Genomic DNA, 21,354 nt, shown 5'->3' on the forward strand with positions numbered 1-21,354 from the left:
ATTCTAAATGAAATGTTAATTATCTCACCAGATGTGATCTGACCTGAGAATTATCAGCATTTTCTACATACGCTTTCCAGCATCTGCAGTATTTTGTATTTGGATCCTTGAACTCTTGTTGGGAAATACATGAAAAAATAGATTTCAACATTAAATGTTGAAACATTTAATACTTTAAAAAAATATTCTACTTCCAAAATACACCATTCTTTAATCAAGAATCAGTCATTTATAATTTATAAGTAATTCCAGTATGTACTATTTCATTAATCACATTTTCAGTAATTTATCATTTATATATTGATAACATCAGAACTTTCAAAAGTAGTTTCACAGTTCTTAAAACCAGCTGCAATTAAGTTAAGGAGTCTCCTGAGACTGCATGTCTGGATTTCAGGAGCCTAATCATGGATTTAATGTTGAAGAGAAATAGTAGATGAGAGAGGAAGCATCTGAGAAGTGTTTGTCTTGTTTTTGTAAATAGGAAGTCTTAGTTTAATTTTGCTCGTGCCAGATTCTTGCAACTTCTGTTTGTAATCAATACTGATGGAATTTCAAATAGTGTAGTTACTTCCAAAAGGAGAACTTCCTATATAGTTAGTCTGAACATAATTTGTAATATCACCAAATTGAATTGTTAGCTTTTAATCTACATCTTGAATAAAAATGATGCATTAGTTAATTTATATTTCGGGAGGCTTAATAAACAACTCAATGTAAAAATAATTTGAGCACGACAAAATATGGTTTTATTGAATTGCAAATGACATTTTAGAAAATGGCTTGCATTTCAGAAAAAGTGGGTTAGATGATAGTAAGTAAAGCCAATAGATCGTGAAATAAAATATCAATACCACAGAGATGTCACAGCATGGGAGTCCTCAGCATTAGAATGTTGTGCCTATAATCCATAACGAACTTTAATACATAGGTTTCTGGTTTAAACAATAATCAGCAACAAACATTTGGATGTAAAGGTCCATTGTAGAAGAATACTAATCAGATGTAATCAAAATGCACAGAGTTCTAGTCGACCATATCTCAAAATCATCAAAGAAGCAAAAGAGAGAGATGTATGTATTGGTGGCAAAGTGTTAGAGAGCCCTAGGCTGTTTCCCAGTGTGTAGGAAGGAACTGCAGATGTTGGTTTACACTAAACATAGACACAAAATGCTGGAGTAACTCAGCGAGACAGGCAGCATCTCTGGAGAGAAGGAATTGGTGACATTTCGGGTTGAGACCCTTCTTCAGACTGGGATTCCTGTTTCCCAGTGTCATTTTCCGGATTATATATATATACAGCCGGAAACAGACCTTTTCGGCCCACCAAGTCCGTGCCGCCCAGCGATCCCCGTAACATTAACACTATCCTACACCCACTAGGGACAATTTTTACATTTACCCAGCCAATTAACCTACATACCTGTACGTCTTTGGAGTGTGGGAGGAAACCGAAGATCTCGGAGAAAACCCACGCAGGTCACGGGGAGAACGTACAAACACCTTACAGTGCAGCACCCGTTTACGAGGCATTTTGGTCTGGAAAGGAATCCTATGAACGATAATCTGGCAAAAACATCTGAGAGTGTTAGAGGACAAGGGTAGGAGTAAAGACAAAAGTAATTTTAAGATTGAGAATGGAAATTATTTCAATTGGACAGGTTTGATTTATATGTGAAATAAATTCACAGATCTAATTATATTTAAGAAACTGGTGTTTATGCTTTACTAAAAGAAAATGGACAACATGCAGGATTGGTACTTGGTAAACAGCTATTTTAGAAAGTTGACTCTTAAATAATTGGAATATGGGTGAAGCCAACGGGAAATAAAATAGGTAGCCATCTGTTTGAAGTTTGCACGTTCCCTCTGTGACAGTCTGATATCACTGAGTCATCCGGTTTCCTCCCATGTCCTAAACATATGCTAGTAGATTAATTAGCTACTTAAAATGTCAAAAACATTGAATCAACAGGGAATTGACAGGCATGTGAGAGTGGATAGGCTGCTGAGTTATAGGTAAATAAGAGGGGAAATGTGTCTGATGAAATTGCTCTGCCTGGAGCTGGCTAAGTTTAGAGATACAGCGTGGAAATAGGCCCTTCAGCCCACCGAGAACACGTCGACCACGATCACCCGTCTACTAGTTCTCTCCTACACACTAGGGACAATTTACAGAGACCAACTAACCTACATACCTGCACTTTGGAATGTGGGAGGAAACCAGAGCACCCGGAGAAAACCCACTCCATACAGACAGCATCCGTAGTCAGGATCGAATCAGGGTCTTTGGCACTGTAAAGCAGCAACTCTACTGCTGTGCCACTGTGCTGCCATGACATGAACTCAACAGACCAAATGACATAAGTTGTAATCTTAATTTATATTTATAAAACTTAATATGTTGCATAAGGTATCTATAACTTTCCAGGCTGCAGAGTAAAAAAATCTAGCTCAGTTGCGAATGGCAAAGCCTAAAATAACTGCAAGTTTTATTTGAATAAGATCTTAGCTGATGTTCCACCTTGTTGGTGTGAGGAAAGGTGAGACCTGCTGATAATCATGGCAGATGATTTTCAAAGCACTTTGCTAAAATGGTCAAAGAGCTTAAAATCACACACACTTTTCGCAAATTGCCATTGAATGAAAATTATTATGTTCAATTGCACCTTTCGAAAACATGGAATTCTAAAAATACTTTGTAGCCAACATAATACTTCCCAAGTGTTGTAATGGGTTAAGTCTGCAGCCAAATTGCACACTAGAAGCTCCTACAAACAGCAATGAAATAATGGCTTTATTCACAAAATGCTGGAGTAACTCAGCAGGTCGTGCAGCATCTCTGGAGAGAAGGAATGGATGACGTTTCGGGTCGAGACCCTTCTTCGTGAAATAATGAAATGAAATAATGGCTATGTTTTCAACTTTGTGATGTTGATATCTGGGAATTGTCGAACAAAACACATTGTATGAAACACTCCCATGGAATCTGATAAGTCCAGCTGAAAAAGCAAGTAGGGTTGTAATTATTTTCTTAATATTTAAATTCAATATTAAAGCTTCTGTGGTGCACTTGACAGTCTTTTTTGAACTCAGGATCCGTTTTGTTTTCAGAATTGGTGTTTTCTATTTGCAATAGCTGAGGTTATCTGTTGCGATCAAACAAATCAATCTTCTGTCTCCCTGATCCATCAGAATCTCATATTTCGCTTGTCACCTTATAACCCAGTGGTATGATATTGATTTATCTAACTTCAAGTAATCCCTGCATTCCCTCTCTCTCCATCCCTCTCCCACCCAACTCTACACCAGCTTTTCGTTCTCACCTAGCAAACAGCTAACAATGGCCTGTTTCCTTTATCATTGTTACTTTTTTGCATATCTTTCATTCATTTGTTCATCGTCTATATCTCTCGTTTTCCTTTCCCGTGACTTTCAGTTCGAAGAAGGGTCTCGACCCGAAACATCCCCATTCCTTCCTTCCAGAGATGCTGCCTGTTCCGTTGAGTTACTCCAGCATTTTGTGATTATCTTTGGTTTAAACCATATCTGCAGTTCTTTCCTACACCATTGCCATGCTTGTTCTATCCGTGTTTTAGTAATGCTTGGGATGATGCACCCAAAACTATTTCAAAGTATAGATCACTGGAGATTCTTTTGGGCAAGCTAAGTTTTGTATTTCTAGATTATACGTACCAACATACCATATAACTCTTCTATATTAGTTCATTTCCGTACGACATTACAGCTTTAAGTTTAACTCTTCTCCTTTGGAAATACGAATGTATTAAAGTTGTCAGGGAGACTCAGTGTCCTGCAGATGCTGGAATGTGAAGCAAAACACAACTGCTGGAGGAATTCAGTGGGTCAGGCAGCATCTCTGGAGGCAAAAAGTTGTTTAGCCCTTTCATAACTTGTTTATTACCCAACAATTGCGATGCCACTCATAAACGTGTCTATATAACTTTATGGACGAATTCACTTTCTGAACATTTCACTGTCTTAACTGAAATCTAACTGAAAATAATTTGGATTATAAATGGAAGGAGGGCATGATAAAGTGTCTCTCGACGTGGCACTGAAATAAATTAGCACTTTATTCCCACCTTTTTAAGGCCTGCGATAAACGTATACCAGCCAGGTTCCTACATGAAAATTAGGTTTAGCCTTAACACAATCCTTAGTTTTAAGCAGTGTCCGTACCTATTATCTGTAAATTTGCACTCAAGAAAATTGCCGTACTGGTGCTGTAAGACAGATTACAATACACAATGACACAATAGATGGCACTAAACTCACTATAACTGAGGTATGAGTACTTAGTGCTGCTTGCAAATTTCTTTGTGAACACATTTGACAAACAGTTCAATGACATTCAATAATTAAACTTGACTGATTCATTGCATATAAATAGATGGGTGATTAATATCCAAGTGCCTGAAAATAGGCTTAACAGTGAGTACAATATAGGTTTAATATACTGTTTTAATTTCCAGAAAATTAATGAATGTATTGCAGCATTTGTACTTTACTATGTTCTATATGAAATTATACTGTTTGTGCGGTAACAATAAGGTTATTGTTAATTTTGGGACCTATAGTCCTTAAGATATTTTAATAGATATTTTTCGGAATTACTATTGTAAGTACAACATTTTAGAATTAGATTTCATTATTGCGCAGTGATTTGTTTATTTTTATGATTAATGTTTATCTTTCAAATAACCGAGATAGCTGAATATTATTTTTCTGAACTCTTTGGATTTTAATTTTCCCTGTTAGGAAAGGGTTAAGTGTGGTCTTTAAATGATTTGTTTTGAAAGCAGATCATTGAGAATGATACTGTTATTTATGCAGTTCTATTTACAACAGGGTGAAAGTGTAAGATAGGAGAATCTGGAGCTGTTTGTTGGTTTTATTTATATACCCTCTCAAAGCAGCTTAATATTGTCTTGGACATAAGGATGTTTCTCAAATCTTGAAACCCATTCTCAAAACAATTGCCAAGTTTCCAATTTTGTGAAGTCTCTGTTTGTGAATTTGTCCACACACTTCTAGCCTACTCTAAACAGGACATATTTTTCAAATGAGTTTATTTTTCTATCTCCATGTGTGGCAGTAATTGAAATTTTCAATGAAATTATTAGGAGCAGAGCAAAGTTCTGAAATTGCCCAGTGATCGCATCTACAAAATCTATCTGTGCTACATTTCACATACTTTTGTGTTACAGCAACTCCAAGGTAACTGATATTGAAGTCCTACGCAATAGCATTGCAATATATTCTTGTCAGTATAGGGTTTTAACTTTCCTCGCTGGGATTTATCAAAATCAACTGGCTTAGCTAATTGCCTTTCCAGAATTTTACGTCTTTTCTTTCTTATCTGAAAACACCCAATTCTGAAGCAATGGTTATGCCATTTTCTCCATTTGCATTCCTTTTCCAATTGTTGAGAAGTGTAAGGTCAAAAACTTAATGCATTTATTGAAGTATTCACTAGATAGCCTGCATGACAAAAAAAAACCCTGAGATGTATACATTTGATTTGAATCTAAGTAAACGCAAGCTAATGTACAAAACTATGTAAAGAGAGGGTGTTAAAGAAGAAAAAAATGTCTCATTGTGATTTTTATTTCACTTTGATCCTGCACCATATCTGGACATTGAGCAGTTGCCAAGTTTGTCACAGTGTCATTGTTTGTTAGCATAAACAAGACCGTCTCATGGTCAGATGCCTTTTGAGTTTCTCTTCACGTTCTTTCTGCTGCATTATGTGGAGACATCTGGTTTTCACCAAGGATTTGGTTAACTCGTTACCTTCCTGAACTCATTTCATTCCCACGTCCATTTTAAAAAAAGTTATGTATAGTTTTTCCAGGTTTGCGCTACCTACTACCCAGCTAAAAATAATTGATGTAAATGATGAAAGGTTTATTATCCACTTCTTCAGACGGGAATTGGTATATGTAGTGAAGATTGGACGGGAATATGCGATGAAGCTACTAATTATGCTCCTGTGAAGAGGCACAGGACATTTTTATTATAACTGCAGTTTGTTGATTTGTGTTTTATTTCATATTTTCACATTTTAATAAAGTTAAGGTTGTACTTGAAGAGCATTGACGATTAACTGTAGCTGTTGCCCTCTTCCTCTTTAAACACTAAACGTTTTAAAATCAAAACTAAAATTCATTTTTGAATTCGGTGGATTTTGGGATCCAGTAGGACTTTGCTGTCCTTACAAAACTGAATGATATATTCTCATCAGACATAAAACTGTTTAAAAAAAAAACATTGTGGTTATTTGTTAAAAATGTTAGTATTTTAATTCTGTACTCAAGAGTTTTCTACTGCAAACTGGAAGGGAACAATTATGCTGGGAGTAAATCACTGATCATGAAATTATTCAGAAGGCATTTATAGCTTATTGGTTACCTATCAGGTTATAAACTTTACAAAAGCAATTTTTGATATGCATAAACTACAAAACCTGGACATATGGATTTTAAAAATTCATCGGTAATGATGGCAATGCACTGCATGATCATCAACATCTGGCAGAGTAAGATAGATTAATGTTACAGGTGGACCCTTCATTAGATCATAATTTCATTTTGTCTTTGTAATTTCATACTGTCCTACCTCCTGTGTAATTCTAGGAGTTTGTCTAAATGCAATTTGGTGGCAAATGCAAGGAATGTTAACATGGTCATGAACTTGATCAATTTTTTTTGGGGGGTGAGTATTAAGTTTGCTGAGTGTTTGCATTTCATCTGTTTTTGCTTCTGTGTATTGTATGCGCATGCAAGCGACACTGCAGGTTCAATGAATATTGGCATCCACATATACTATTCACAAGGACTTGAGAGCAGTCACTATAAAACTAACAATTTGCTCCAGGTTTCTAAACTCCTGATTCAAACCAAGTTAAAGATCTGATAGAAATCATCTGTCCTCTTGGAATCATTACTGTTTTGAAGCAGAGCAGATTTTATTTAGCCTTTGCTTAGACAGACACAAAATGCTGGAGTAACTCAGCGGGACAGGCAGGTATTTCTGGAGAGAAGGAATGGGTGACGTTTCGGGCTGACACCCTTCTACCAGTGATGAACTGTATCTGATCATTGCATTCGGGCTGGGTGAGACAAGTCAACCACATTTCTTCTTCAGCACTGTTTGAGGATAATCATCGCACATCAATTTAAAATCACTAAAGAAGATTGACTATGAGCAAGAAGGCTGCTGTGAAATCTGGAGGCAAATTTTCAAGAGAGGGGAAAAATAAACAAAGAGCTCCATTGTTATAGATTCCTGACAGTAAAGAAAATATAATTCTCTGAAAATTCTCGTTGCAGGATATCCTTTGTTAAATCCATTTGCAGTCAATATTTTACTAGGCTTTTATTGGTGAATTTATTACTTTATAAAATATAACTAGATTTTGAGAAGATTTTTTGCATGTTAAGTTGTATTTACAATAATTGCATTACATGCCGGTATCTATTTGCAAAATGTACTGTTGGAATATACTACTGATCACGTGGAATGTATTTTAAACTTGAGGTCACTTTGATCTGCTATTTGCTCTCTCAAAACATGTTGACTTCATTTAAAGTAAACTTGTTTGTACCCTTTCATAAATATTAGTGATAGTATTGTTTTACTTTATAAATTTATATATTAATGAGGTCAACCAAGGTACCTGACAAAGTATGTTAAAGCGTCTGATATTTAGTTTTATTGGTCTGTTTAGGCATGATGTAAAACTGTACAAAGCTCAAAGTCCTTTGTCTTTTAGTTTGAATGGACCTTTTTTCCAGTTTGTCCTGGATGTGAAAGTTTATACATTTAAATTGATTTTTTTTTAAATTGGTAAATGAGGTGTGGTTATTATGAAGCACTATTTTCAAAACGATTGTACATTGTCATGCAGTAGTTGGCTCATCCAGACACCAAAGATTAACCAATAGCTTTAGGCTTTGACTGTTCTGCTCTCGAATTAACCACTTAACTTCAATGTCTTTTGTGTAATACATTTATAACAAGATGGTAATAAATGAATTGTTTCCTTACTTAATAGGTTTTGATTTATTCTAATCACAGGTGCTTTGCTTTTAAAGAGGAAATTTTAAAGATCAGGTTTTTGTATGACTCCATGATTTGATGCATTGCATTAGGTTCCTCAATCAGCTATGTCCCCTCCCTCCATTAAAATAATCACAATCAGAGTAAATCTATCAAGTTTCTATTGCAGTCTGTATGAGGAGTACCATTCTAAAACCATTTTCCTTTTCCCCATTAACTATAGCAACGTATACATATTTAACTTCTTGTTATTCTGGGTCACCATTTGGTCTGAACAATCCCGCTGTGAAGTTCTCCATTGCTATTTCTTCAAGCTCACGTATGTTTTTGGTGTAACATAGCCAGATATCTAGTACCTCCAGAGCACAGCTATGGTCAGTTATCATTTGGTCCTAGAATGAGGGATCAACTTATAATTCCTTGATGATGGAAAATGAAGCCAGCTCTGATGCCATTCCCTCCTTGTTCTCAAAGAGGTTGCTGACATTCATTTTGCCTCTAAGTTGTGGATTTAGAGGTTGCCTGGTTACTCAGTAAACATTTAGGATGAAACGGGAAGAGAAAAAGCCGAAATAAAACAAAATGTCTTGGAGAATTTTCTCACTAATAGCAGCTGTATGGATTTCTTGATTCTGAAGCAAGAGAGGTCAAAATCAAATTGCATTTTTACTCCCAATTATGGCCTAGTATCTTAGTTGGAACTTGGATAGATATGAATCAATTGCAGCACCATCAAACACAATTCATGGTCTCTTGACCATTTGGGAATACAATATTTCTAATGCAGTAACGTGCAAGGAACCTAAAAGAAAATAAGCTCGCAACTCAGCTTAAGCCCTTAGAACAGACATGTGCATGAGTGTCCCAAATCTAGTTAAAAAAGCAATAAGATGCAGAGGTATTTCAAAAGGTATTCCAGAGTTTAGATTGCAGATGTAGTTGGATTGTCAAAGGATACTGGCAAAATACAAATAACCACAAGTTGGAGCAAAGATCACTTAGGGTTGTGAGATTATGGAAGGATTTTAAATTCAGGGTATTGGTAAGACAATGCAGGTTGGTGACCATAGGGATGATGCATAAGGGTGCTGGGAAGTGGGAAGGAGATTTTTGGTGGATCTTTAATATATGAAAACTAGTGACCTCAACAAGATAGAACTGAAATAGTAATAAAAGCTTGGAGAGTTTCAACAGCAGTTGAGTTGAGGCGAGGGCAGAGAGTGGTGGTTTTTATGAGAATGGAATAAAATAGTCCCAGTGACAGAATATGCAGTGAAATCTTAGCTCGGGGTTGTGATATCCACAGTGCAGCTGTGCAGCCTTGCGAGTTAACTTGTTGTTCTGTGTCTGAGCTCAAGATATCACAAGGGTGAAAGAGAATGTTGTGGTTGCAAGTCTCTATTTATAGTGACAAGAGCCAAACATTCAGGACCGCTAATAATGAGAAATAGGATTGAACAATTAAGAGATAAATAAAACTGGGACCGAACTGAGGTTTACTCCAAATATTGTACATTGGACCCGGAGGAGTAACATTTTCACACAAAGGGTGGTGGGTGCATGGAACAAGCTGCCAGAAGGGGTAGTTGAGGCAGGTACTATTGCAATGCTTAAGAAACATTTTACGGGTACATGGGTTGGACAGGTTTAAGAGGGATATGGACCAAACGCAGGCAGGTAGGACTAGTGAAGATGGGACATGTTGGGACAAAGGGCCTGTTTCTATACTATAACTGATCCTATGACCCTTGTTAAACTCATGACCAAGTTCTGTGGCAAAAGAACATAGATTCTTCAGTGTGTTACCTAGAGGTTTGCAGAGAGACCACCTCTATGTACCAGCAGCAATATTTAAACACAAAATTCCCAAGATTAAAGGGTCTTCTCAGAAAGTGCATCACTTTTTGAGCTGAAGCCTTATGAAGTAGTACACTCCTATATATCGACGAGACCGAGCGCAGGCTCGGCGATCGTTTCGCTGAACGCCTCCGCTCAGTCCACCTAAACCTACCCGATCTCCTGGTTGCTAAACACTTTAACTCCCCCTCCTATTTCCACAATGACCTTTCTGTTCTGGGCCTCCACCATTGTCAGAGTGAGGCCCAGAGCAAATTGGTGAAACAGCACCTCATATTTTGCTTGGGCAGCTTACACCCCAGCAGTATATTGACTTCTCTAACTTCAAGCAACCCTTGTTTTCCCTCTCTCAATCCCTCGCCTTCCCAGTTCTCCGACCAGTATGACTATCCCTGATTACATTTTATCTGTTTACGTTATTGTCACCTTCTCATCGAGTCATAGAGTGATAGTGTGGAAATAGGCCCTTCGGCCCAACTTGCCAACACTGTCCCAGCTACACTAGTCCCACCTTCCTGCACCTGGTCCATATCCCTCCAAACCAGTCCTATCCATGTACCCGTCTAACTTTCTTAAACGATGGGATAGTCCCAGCCTCAACTACCTCCTCTGGCAGCTTGCACCCATCACCCTTTGTGTGAAAAGGTTACCCTTCGTATTCCTATTAAATCTTTTCTCATTCACCTGAACCTATGTCCTCTGGTCCTCGATTCTCCTACTCTGGGCAAGAGACCCAATCTATTCCCCTCATGGTTTTGTACATCTCTACAAGATCACCTCTCATCCTCCTGCGCTCCAAGGAATAGAGACCAAGCCTACTCAACCTAATGCTACAACTCACACCCTCTCGTCCTGGCAACATCCTCCTAGCCAACAATGATCTATTCTACATTTTCCTTGATCTCCATCTGTCTCATTTGCACACCTTACCCTTCCTTTTCTGTGTCTCCCTCTCCCCAGACTCTCAGTCTGAAGAAGGGTCTCAATCCATTCCTTCTCTCCAGAGATGCTGCCTGTCCCGCTGAGTTACTCCAGTATTTTGTGTCTATAAATGGTCTTAACTGTTTGGTACAGAACTGATGTTTAGAATTTCCACAAAATAAAAATTACATTCTTAAATACCCAGAAATATCTTTAATGAGCAAATTTGAGTAACTCCTATTAGTTAGTTTTATTGCTGTGCTATACAAATCCTGGTTATACATCTCAAATAGCGTGTCCTTTCTACTTAACAATGTGCCACCTGAAGGCTGGAATCACATTTAAAGTAGAATCATACAGTTAACATCGTTTGTCTCATGCACATGTCTGCATTTGTGAAGTTGTTCACTTCTGCAAGAAGAAGAATTTATCTTTATTTGCTAAAAATTGCAATTCAGGCGTACATTTCCCATTCTGCTCCCACCTTTCCCTTCATTTCTTCTCTGAAGGCACTGACACATTCTGGCATTGTTACTATTCAATAACATTTGCATGCTGCATGTTCACACAAGAGCCAATAGGCTTTTCTGGTTATTTAAACAAGGCATCACAGCAGTCCGCTCATCAGCGATCGCGTGCTGTGTCGCAACAGTTGTGAGGAGAACATTTAAAGGTGGAGCTTTTTGACTCCTCTGTGCCCAATAGCCCAACAGTAGCACACTTAGTTGCAAAGCAGTTGAAATCAGCTGTTGAAGTCAACATAGGCTAGCTCATAACCAAATGTGGGCAATTGTATATCTGAGTATAGCCTGCAGTAATGTTGGAAAAGTCAGAATTGGAGGTTATATACAAGAATATTCACTCGTCTCTAAGGATTGACAACTTCCCACATCAGCTCCAATGAGAAGTTAAACTTGGTTTTATCAAGAGATGTGGAGATCAAAGTTTAATGGTATGCAAGTTTATAGCTGTTCACCCTCAGTTTATTGATTGTTTCTTCTATTGCCTATGGCACCCTCATGTTTGCAAACTGTCCAGTGATGAAGTAGTGACTACGCTTGGGTTAGAGGTAGGAGAGGTATCTTTGGAGTCAAGGTGGCTTAAGGATGACGTGCTTGCAAATAGAAATTCCAACTTCTCCAAAAACAGTAATGTCTAAGGATCTCAGATATCAACCAACCTCTACCTTGTTAGTTGGGCATGGTGTACTAGACGTGACCTGGATCTCCACTTAACTGAGGGGAAGATGGTCCCGTCTCTGTATCAGTGACTTTCCATTGTATGGATTGGTCAGTGTCAACTAGGTGAGCTCCAGCAGTTCTTCCCAAAAATGCTGAGCCAAAAATATTATGCCATGGATGAAGACCATATCTCCGGACTAGCGAATGGGTCCTCCCTAAGCCAAGCTAGGAGAAAATCAGTTTCTCAATGGCTGTGAGTTTTGATGCACTCAGAAACCACAGTATGAGAAAAATTAGCTTGTTTTCATTGATGATCATGGTAAGGTAGCTTTTTCCAACTGTATTCATTTAATAAATGCATTATTTGTATATAATGCAAAATAAGTTTGAACTTAACACAGGACAAGCACAAGGTCTTCCTGAGAACAACATGGACAGTGACTGAACTTTCCCACAAAACCAGGTCCATCATCAGTGGTGTTGCCCATGCCTTAGCATGCTCCCACTCCGAATTCCACCTTCCCCACATCCCTTCCCCCAATTTTGTTTGTGCGAGACCAAATGTGTGCAAACTATTGCTGCAGAGACAAATGGCAACAGACCCCATGTACTGCCAACACAGCGGAGCCAATGGAACCACCATCTTGCATCAATTAACCACCCAAGTAAATAAATAATCCAAATGGATTTTCTGTTTATTCATTTTTATCATAGAAGATTATACCATAAGAAAATTAAAACATTATTTCTGAACTCAACTTCAGAATACTATATCCTGACTTTTACTTTAAATACAATTATGATTTCTATCTACTCCTCCCATCTCCCCATTACATTTTCTCCGTGAGGTGAAAAGTAATGCCAGGGTACAGGTAGGTTCACAGTTTCCAGAAGATGGCTATCTAGTGAATGAATAGGCTACTTTCCCTGAATGACCATGCAGAAATCACTGACCATTTCCTTGTCTGTAGACTATATACAATATCCTTTCCAGAGAAGGGGAAATTCTCAACGGTTAACAGTCTCAATAGTGGATGCGTCTCCTTCCCAGAGCCGTTTCCGGCAACTTAAAACATTTTCCCGACCATCTTTGATAATTTAATAAAATAAATATATATATATATATATATATATATATATGAACCACCTTGCTGCTGGGCCTCGAACAAAACATGGAATTTTGCACGGTATTGCACAGCGTGGCTCATTTTAAAATGGACGGACAACCCCAAGTTGTCTCAAGGAAATAAAAACAGCAGAAGCAGACGGCTAGGGGAAGGAAGTCAATTAAAAACTGCGACAGGATGTTTCTTGATGATTTCTTGCCAGGTTATAAAGCCAGGGTATCTTTGATCAACCTCCTCATGGTGGTACTGACAGATGTTCCTAGAGAATCAGTGATCTGGTAGGTAATTTTGTACAGGTAGGGTTGTACGTCTCTCAGACTTGTGTCAAAGACATTGTCCACCTCCGACTGCGTGGGCATTTTGGGCAAGTACTCGTGCCTGTTCATCACCTCGATGATGTTGATGATCTTCTCGCCCAGCTTCTCGCCCACCTTCTCCCTGCAGATCTGCCTCTCCTGCTCATTGGCCAAGTTCACCACATTGAGTTTGAAGACCCACATCTCCCATGGGATACACTCATCGGAGAACGGCCACCGTGACTTCTTCTTCTGGTAGAATTCCAGGGAAATCTGACCGCTCCCATCACTGCCAGAGTTGCGAAGAGCATCCTAGAGTCAAAGGAAAACAATATTGCACGAGTACGGATGTTGGTCGGTTTCATCATCCCAGAATATCAACAAATCCCAATTATCAGAAACAAGGAACTCCAGATGCTGGTTAATACACAAAAGAACACAAAGAGCTGGAGTAACTCAGCAGATCCAGAATATGGATGGGTGACGTTTTAGGTTGAGACAGCAAAAGGCCCTTCTTCAGTCAAGACCCGAAACGTCATCCATCCATGTTCTCCAGAGAAGCTGCAGGACTTGCTGAGTTACTCCAGCGCTTTGTGTCCTTTGGTAACTCCCAATTATTAGTTTAAAATCTTATTACGCAACATCCCAAATACAAGAAACTGCAGATGCTGGTTACACTTGGTGTCTTTTTTTTTTAAACCCAAATTCAAGGTTTAGGTTAATTCCAAACCACATTAGCATAGCTAATCCCAAATTTGATTACTGTTGTGTTCTGAATTTCCATCCAAATCTTAGGCGTTTCGCAATTGGATGGGACAGAGTGTATGGAACAAAATCATCTCAAGATCATTCTCCCAATTAGTGATGGTCTGCAATTAATGGCAACAAAATTAACAGCATTAATGTACAGAGGGATCTAGGGGTCCATGTCCATAGCTCCCGAGAGTGGGAACATAAGTAGATCGAGTGGTAAATAAGGTATACTAGACCAAGTGGACCCTTTGGGCCCTAACCTCTCCTACATTGGTGCAGCACCCCCTCCTCCCTCCCCCGCACTCCATCCCCCTCAACCTCCCTTATCCTTCCTCCCCTCCCTAGGAGATAGGTTTAAACTTAAAAATATGAATAACTTTAAATATATAACATCGATTTCAATGAAACTTCTTTCATTAGCACCAAAGGGACGACGGTGAGTGAGGTGGGCCTAAAATTGTCGCGCTATTGTATACTGTTTTGGCTGTAGTTCAGGAACAAACAAACGAGAGTTTTAGTATATAGATAGATGGTATGCTTCATTGTTCAGGACATTGAGTACAAGAGTCAGGAAGTCAAACTGCTGCGTCGAGGCGACCACTTTTAGATATGCACATGGATATGCAGAGAATGGAGGGATATGGATCATGTGCTGGCAGGAGATTTAAGTTCATCTTGGCATCATGTTCAATTGAGATTGTAAGCCGAAGGGCCATAGTGTGCTGTACTGTCCTATGTTCTATGAAATTATTCATTAGGATGTGTGTACAATTATTGTTTTAGGTTAACAGAATCAGACCGTCTCGCCTCTGACTTTACTCTCTGAACTTACTGTAAGGTTTGGATTTATTTATTGTTTTTTTTTTTTAAGGCTACAGTTATCCCCTAGTGCTTTATGGCCAACTAAGTACTTTTTGAGTTAACATTTTAAAGTACAAAAAGCAACAAGCAGCCAATTCATCAGACTAGGGTTTTTTTTGTTATTTTGATTGAAAGATAAAAGTGGGCAGGTAAACCAGGAATATTCCCCATTTGTTCTTCAAAGTTTGTTGTGGGGTGGATTATATCCATTTCAAGGAGGCCGCTGTAACGTTTCAATCAAAAGAAAGGGCACCTCTAACAGTGCAACATTCTGCCCAGTACGATTTATTCACAAAATGCTGGAGTAACTCAGCAGGTCAGGCAGCATCTCGGGAGAGAAGGAATGGGTGACGTTTCGGGTCGAGACCCTTCTTCAGACCAGTTCTGCCCAGTACTGCTTGGACTTTACTGGCTTTATCTTGCACTATTTACGCTATTCCCTTTATCATGTAACTGTACACGGTGAATGGCCCAATTATAATCATGTATTATCTTTCCACTGACTGGCTAGCACGCAACATAAAGCTTTTCAATGTACCTCGGTACACTTGACAATAAACTAAACTCAAACTCACTAGGGCACCTCTCGAAGAACGAAAACAGGCACTTGGATGCTTAATTGTAAACAAACACCTGTGAAACAAAGCCTATTGCCATTGTGGAGTATTTTGCTTTTACCACACTGAGATGCAGAGCAGAAAGCACAGGGAGATGAATTGGCAAATAACATTTAATGCAAGTTACTGACACAGCCCCCTGTTCCAGTCTTGTCAAGGCAAAGAAACACCAGTCTGCCGCTGATATACCACTATTAAAAGGGTAACAAAAGGGACCAATTAATATGTCACATTCTAACTAGGGACCACTTTAGAGGGGACTAACTAATACTTCCCATTCACCCTGTTTTGAAATTACTTTAGAAGACACAAGGTTTGGGGGTAACTCAGCGGGTCAGGCAGCATTGTGAAGAACATGGTTCGAGTCGGGACCCTGATTTGAGGAGAGGAGGTAGAGAAAGCTGGAAGACAGGACGGCAGGCCAAAGTCTGGCCTCCTCTGAAATTACTTTTAACTGGCTTTGTATCAATCTTAAATAGTGCCATTTTTGTATCTGATTCCAAGGGTCACGTGCTAAGGTTCGTATCAGACTGAGATGAAAATAAAATCTGGGTGGATAACACAATCTAATGGGGCCGGAAAGTGCTATATTTCGGGGGGAAAAAACATTCAAGTCCCTTACTCTTGCTCCAGCGGCATTTTAACGTTAATTTGAGAGAGCAGAGGGGAAACCTCGGTGTTATAACTTGTAGCCCCGGCCTAACACTGCACTGAAGTGAGATCTCAGCTTCGCAGTTTTGTGCTCTTTTCTCTTTTAAGTGGGACCGAAACCATGGGTGGTAATGTTAGGCCTTCCGTGCGTTATGAAAAGAATGCCGCCTGTTTGCAAACAATCGAACTACTTTGATTTGAACAAGTACAACAACAAACCGTGAATTCAGAGCGAAGCCCGTGTTTATATCCGCCCCCCGCCCGCCGCACACTTTTTATTTTTTTTGGGGGGGGGAGGGAGAAGAAAGCCAAGTCGAAGCACACCTTAAACTCGCCCACGGACCGGCGCAACGTGCGGTCCAGCTCGTCCGACGACACCCTCACGTAGGTGCAATCGACGAAATCGCAGTCGACATCTTCGGTGCCCACGGTGCCGATGGAGTAGGTGCCTTCCTTCTTGTAGTGAAATTTCCCCGAGCTCCTGTGCAGAAGCACGGTGTGGAGGACGGCCAGCACCGTCTCCTCGATCTGCCTGGCTTCCACCGTCAGCTCCAGGGTCTGAGATCTACAGTTCATCCTCGCAGCGACCAGACCAGACCAACAAGGACTTCAAGGACAACAAGGTCTCCGGTCTCCGACCTCCACCAGGTTACAAGTGGTGGCAACGACACGGGCGGAATCCCGCGGCAACAATGTAACCATTTAACAATGGATTAGAACGCGGTCAGTGCCCTCCCGCTACATTGTAAACATTCGACTCGGTGACGTCACCGCGTCGGAGGGAGCAGTGAATGGGCAGCGAACGACAGCATCCCGACTGGGACAAAAAAAAAAACCATGAATGCGAAACGCCTGTGGACTTGTGTGTGTCTGTCCCTCCTCTCCTCGCAATAGAGCATTTATAGACAACCGCCTCAGCCAATGTGCGAGGCCTGTGACTGCGTAAACAAGGGGTCACAGTTTAAGGATACGGGGGAAGTCTTTTAGGACCGTGATGAGAAAGTTTTTTTCACACAGAAACATAGAAAATAGGTGCAGGAGTAGGCCATTCGAGCCTGCACCGCCATTCAATATGATCATGGCTGATCATCCAGCTCATGGTGGTGAATCTGTGGATTTCTCTGCCACAGAAGGTAGTTGAGGCCAGTTAATTGGCTATATTTAAGAGGGAGTTAGATGTGGCCCTTGTGGCTAAAGGGGGTATCGAGAGAAGGCAGGTACAGGATACTGAGTTGGATGATCAGCCATGATATTGAATGGCGGTGCAGGCTCGAAGGGCCGAATGGCCTACTCCTGCACCTATTTTCTATGTTTCTATGTAAACTGTCGTCCGTAAGTAAGAGAGCAAAACAAAGCAAAAATATACTGGGAATATTCAGCGGGGCAGGGCTGGAAATTTGGAAATGAATATCTGCATTGAATGTGTAACCTCCGGAAATGTCGGATGGAGTTGTTGAAAAGAAGATGTTTTGTAAATATTTATTACTTGAATAAAGTATTTTTTGATATATATTTTAAAAATATATCTCTGAACAAAATGGAGCAATAGGGTAGACACAAGGAACTGCTACACATGCTGGTTTACCAAGGATACACACAATTTCATGTTCATAAGTTAAAGGAGCAGAATTAGGTCATTTGGCCCATCAAGTCTACTCCCACCATTCAAACTTGGCTGATCTATTTTTCCCTCTCAATCCCATTCTCCTGCCTCCCCCCTCCCTGTAAGGGTTAACATTAGGCCCATAACACCTGACACCCATACTAATCAAATGCTGGAACGACTCAGCAGGGCAGGCAGCGTCCCTGGAGAACAAGGATAGTTACTCCAACATTTTGTGTCTTTCCTGAGCAATGGAGTATTTTTTTTAATAAAGAAAAGTGACACAGATTGTACATCTTTGTGAATGAACTGAGGGTTATTTTTGACGCATGAGAGTCTAAAACAAAGTATGCAAAATTACTTTCAATAACTAAGGTATTTATTCACAAAATGCTGGAGTAACTCAGCAGGTCAGGCAGCATCTCAGGAGAGAAGGAATGGGTGACGTTTCGGGTCGAGACCCTTCTTCAGACTGATGTCAGGGGGGCGGGACAAAGGAAGGATATAGGTGGAGACAGGAAGATAGAGGGAGATCTGGGAAGGGGAGGGGAAGAGAGGGACAGAGGAACTATCAAAAGTTGGAGAGGTCGATGTTCATACCACTGGGCTGCAAGCTGCCCAGGCGAAATATGAGGTGCTGTTAGTCAACCACAAAAAACTGGCTTTTATATATAGGCACTGCCTAGGTTTATGACAGGGCTCCCGATCCTGCCTCATAACCTAAACAGAATATACGTTGAAAATGCAGTAGTCCAGCAATATATTTAAATAAAAACAAAGGCCAACTCAGGGCAACATGTCGTTAAAACGGTGTTTAACTCACCTATTCAAATTTCTCTGCAAAATGCAATGATATTCTTTGATTGAAAGATAAATAAGCTCACAAATTATAGGAGTAGAATTAGGCCATTTGGCCCATGGAGTCTATTCTGCCATTCAATCATGACTGATCTCTGCCTCCTTATCCCATTTCCCTGCCTTCTCCCCATAGCCCTTGACATCTGTTTTAATCAAGAATCCAGCATGGAAACAGGGCTCGTCGGCCCATCAATAGTCCACACTGACCATCGATTATCCGTTCACACTAGTTCACTTTCGCATCCTCTCTACACAACAGAGAGAAATTTATAGAGGCCAACTACAAACACGTACGTCTGTGGGATGTGGGAGGCACACGGAGGAAATCCACTTGGTCACAGTGAGAATGTGCAAACTCCACACAGACAGCATCCACGGTCAGGATGTACCCGGGACTCTGGCGCTGTGAGGCTGCCAGTGTACCAGCTGCATCACTGTGCTGCATTACAGGAAAACGTTTGTCCACACTCAGTAATGTATGTAGTTATTCCAAAGAGACCACACAAAGGACCGGTTTGTTTCATTCATGCTACATAGACAGTATGTGTTTGTGATCGCAACTTGCACCTGAGCAGCAAAACAAGTTCCCACACGGCAGAAGATGCCTAGAGCCTCACAGCAACTGCCAAATCCATCCCTCTTGTCTCCCAAACACTCGTTCCTATAGAGACATGGAGTCAGACAGTGTGGATCAATTCTCTGAATGCATCCAAGAGAGAGCTAGATAGAGCTCTTAAGGATAGCGGAGTCAGGGGGTATGGGGAGAAGGCAGGAACAGGGTACTGATTGAGAATAATCAGCCATGATTACATTGAATGGCGGTGCTGGCTCGAAGGGCCGAATGGCCTCCTCCTGCACCTATTGTCTATTGCCCATGCCGACCAACATGCACTAGTCTCACCTGCCTGTTTTTGGCCCATATCCCTCTAAACCCTTTCTATCCATGTACCTGTCCAAATGTTTTTAAACATTGTAGTAGTACCTGCCACAATTACCTCCTCCGTCAGCTCGTTCTATATACTTTGTGTAAAAAATGTTGGCCTTCAAGCTCCTATTAAATCTTTCCCCACTCACCTTATACCCATGTCCTCTGGTTCCTGATTCCCCAACTCTGGGTAAATGACTGTGTGCATTTACCCTGTCTTTTCCTTTCATGATCTTATAGACCTCTAGAAGAACACCCCTCACCCTCCTGTGCTCCAAGGAATAGTCCTAGGCTCAACCTCTCCCTATAGCTCTGGCCCCCAAGACCTAGCACCATCCTCGTAAAACTACTCTGCACCCTTTTCAACTTAAGGGTTATCTTCGGGTTGTACATAAGTCAGGTATTCATAACCTAGAGAGAAGTGTTCATAACCTAGAGTCTGAAGAAGGGTCTCGACCCAAAATGTCGCCCATTCCTTCTCTCCTGAGATGCTGCCTGACCTGACCATTTTGTGAATAAATACCTTCGATTTGTACCAGCATCTGCAGTTATTTTCTTATATAACATAGAGAGAACTTGTAGTGTGTTTTAACATAGCAGAATGCCCAACTGATACCTATATGATATGAAACGGAATTTAATGAAACAATTTAAAGAGATTAATTTGAACAGGTGGCAAAAGGAATTGCTTCCAAGATGGTGCCCAACCCAGGCGACTATTTGTGTGCTAGCCACAGAAGCAGATCTACTATCACATATTACAATCTCTCCACACTCTTAAAGCTCTATTCCTACAACAACATTTAAACGCTATTCCCCCATGATGTATCTATACACTGTAAATGACTTGATTGCAATCATGTATTATCTTTCCGCTGGCTGGTTAGCACGCAACAAAAGCATTTCACTGTACCTCGGTACACGTGACAATAAATTAACCTGAATTGAACTGAGCTTTTTTTGTGAACCACAAAGTTAAAAGTTAAAGTTAATCGTACATGGTTAACAAAATTTGCCAGAATGATGGATATTGCTGTGTTTTCCAATGAGACAAATTACCGATAAGCTCAAAAATTGCCAATGTGAAATATATATTCGAACTTGGCACAGTATGCACAGATATGGTTTGGATTAGAAAACACTGATCTTAATTACCTAATAGCGCGGCAGTGAATTGCTGCTCAAATGTCAACTTTTCTCGAATTAGGAATTATTTATGAATGTCATGGGCTTCATCCAAAAGCACATCCTATAGCAGAACACAGCCATCAATCCTCACCAAGCATTTGCTTAAGGTACAGCTTGTACTTTGTATTTTAACCAAAGATCTGTGATGGATTTTCAGGAAGCAGCGAAAAATGTTACTTGAATCCTTTGGTTCATGACATTAAGTTAATTTCTGTCAATAATGCGATTGATTATTATGCATGTCTGGGGTGATGGGGAGAAGGCAGGAGAATGGGGTTGAGAGGGAAAGATAGATCAGCCATGATTGAATGGCAGAGTAGACTCAGGGTCATATGTAATAGGAGCAAGAATTAGGCCATTCAGCCCATCGGGTCTACTCCGCCATTCAATCATGGCTGATCTATCTCTCCCTCCTAACCCCATTCTCCTGC

At 40.2% G+C, this 21,354-nt stretch overlaps 1 protein-coding gene across 1 annotated transcript; it reads right to left on the reverse strand.

Annotated features, from left to right (window-relative positions):
* Window positions 1–10,933: 10,933 nt before the first annotated feature.
* atg101 (autophagy related 101) lies at window positions 10,934–17,224 on the reverse strand. The gene is made up of 2 exons (XM_078409639.1): window positions 16,674–17,224; window positions 10,934–13,779 (listed from the first exon to the last, which is right to left on the reverse strand). Exons 1-2 carry the CDS (start codon window positions 16,923–16,925, stop codon window positions 13,375–13,377), a joined length of 657 nt encoding a protein of 218 aa, XP_078265765.1. The 5' UTR covers window positions 16,926–17,224; the 3' UTR covers window positions 10,934–13,374.
* Between the last annotated feature and the right edge of the window lie 4,130 nt (window positions 17,225–21,354).

Source organism: Rhinoraja longicauda, chromosome 12, assembly GCF_053455715.1.
Source record: "Rhinoraja longicauda isolate Sanriku21f chromosome 12, sRhiLon1.1, whole genome shotgun sequence".
In the NCBI taxonomy this organism is placed as follows: domain Eukaryota; kingdom Metazoa; phylum Chordata; class Chondrichthyes; order Rajiformes; family Arhynchobatidae; genus Rhinoraja; species Rhinoraja longicauda.

What these genes read in the sequence shown, in the direction of transcription:
- atg101 (XM_078409639.1), bottom strand. Translation starts at nt 16,925, where the DNA reads ATGAACTGTAGATCTCAGACCCTGGAGCTGACGGTGGAAGCCAGGCAG. An exon ending in GGTCCGTGGGCGAGTTTAAG is followed by an intron (nt 13,780 to 16,673) that starts GTGTGCTTCGAC and finishes CTTTGACTCTAG; the next exon opens with GATGCTCTTCGCAACTCTGG.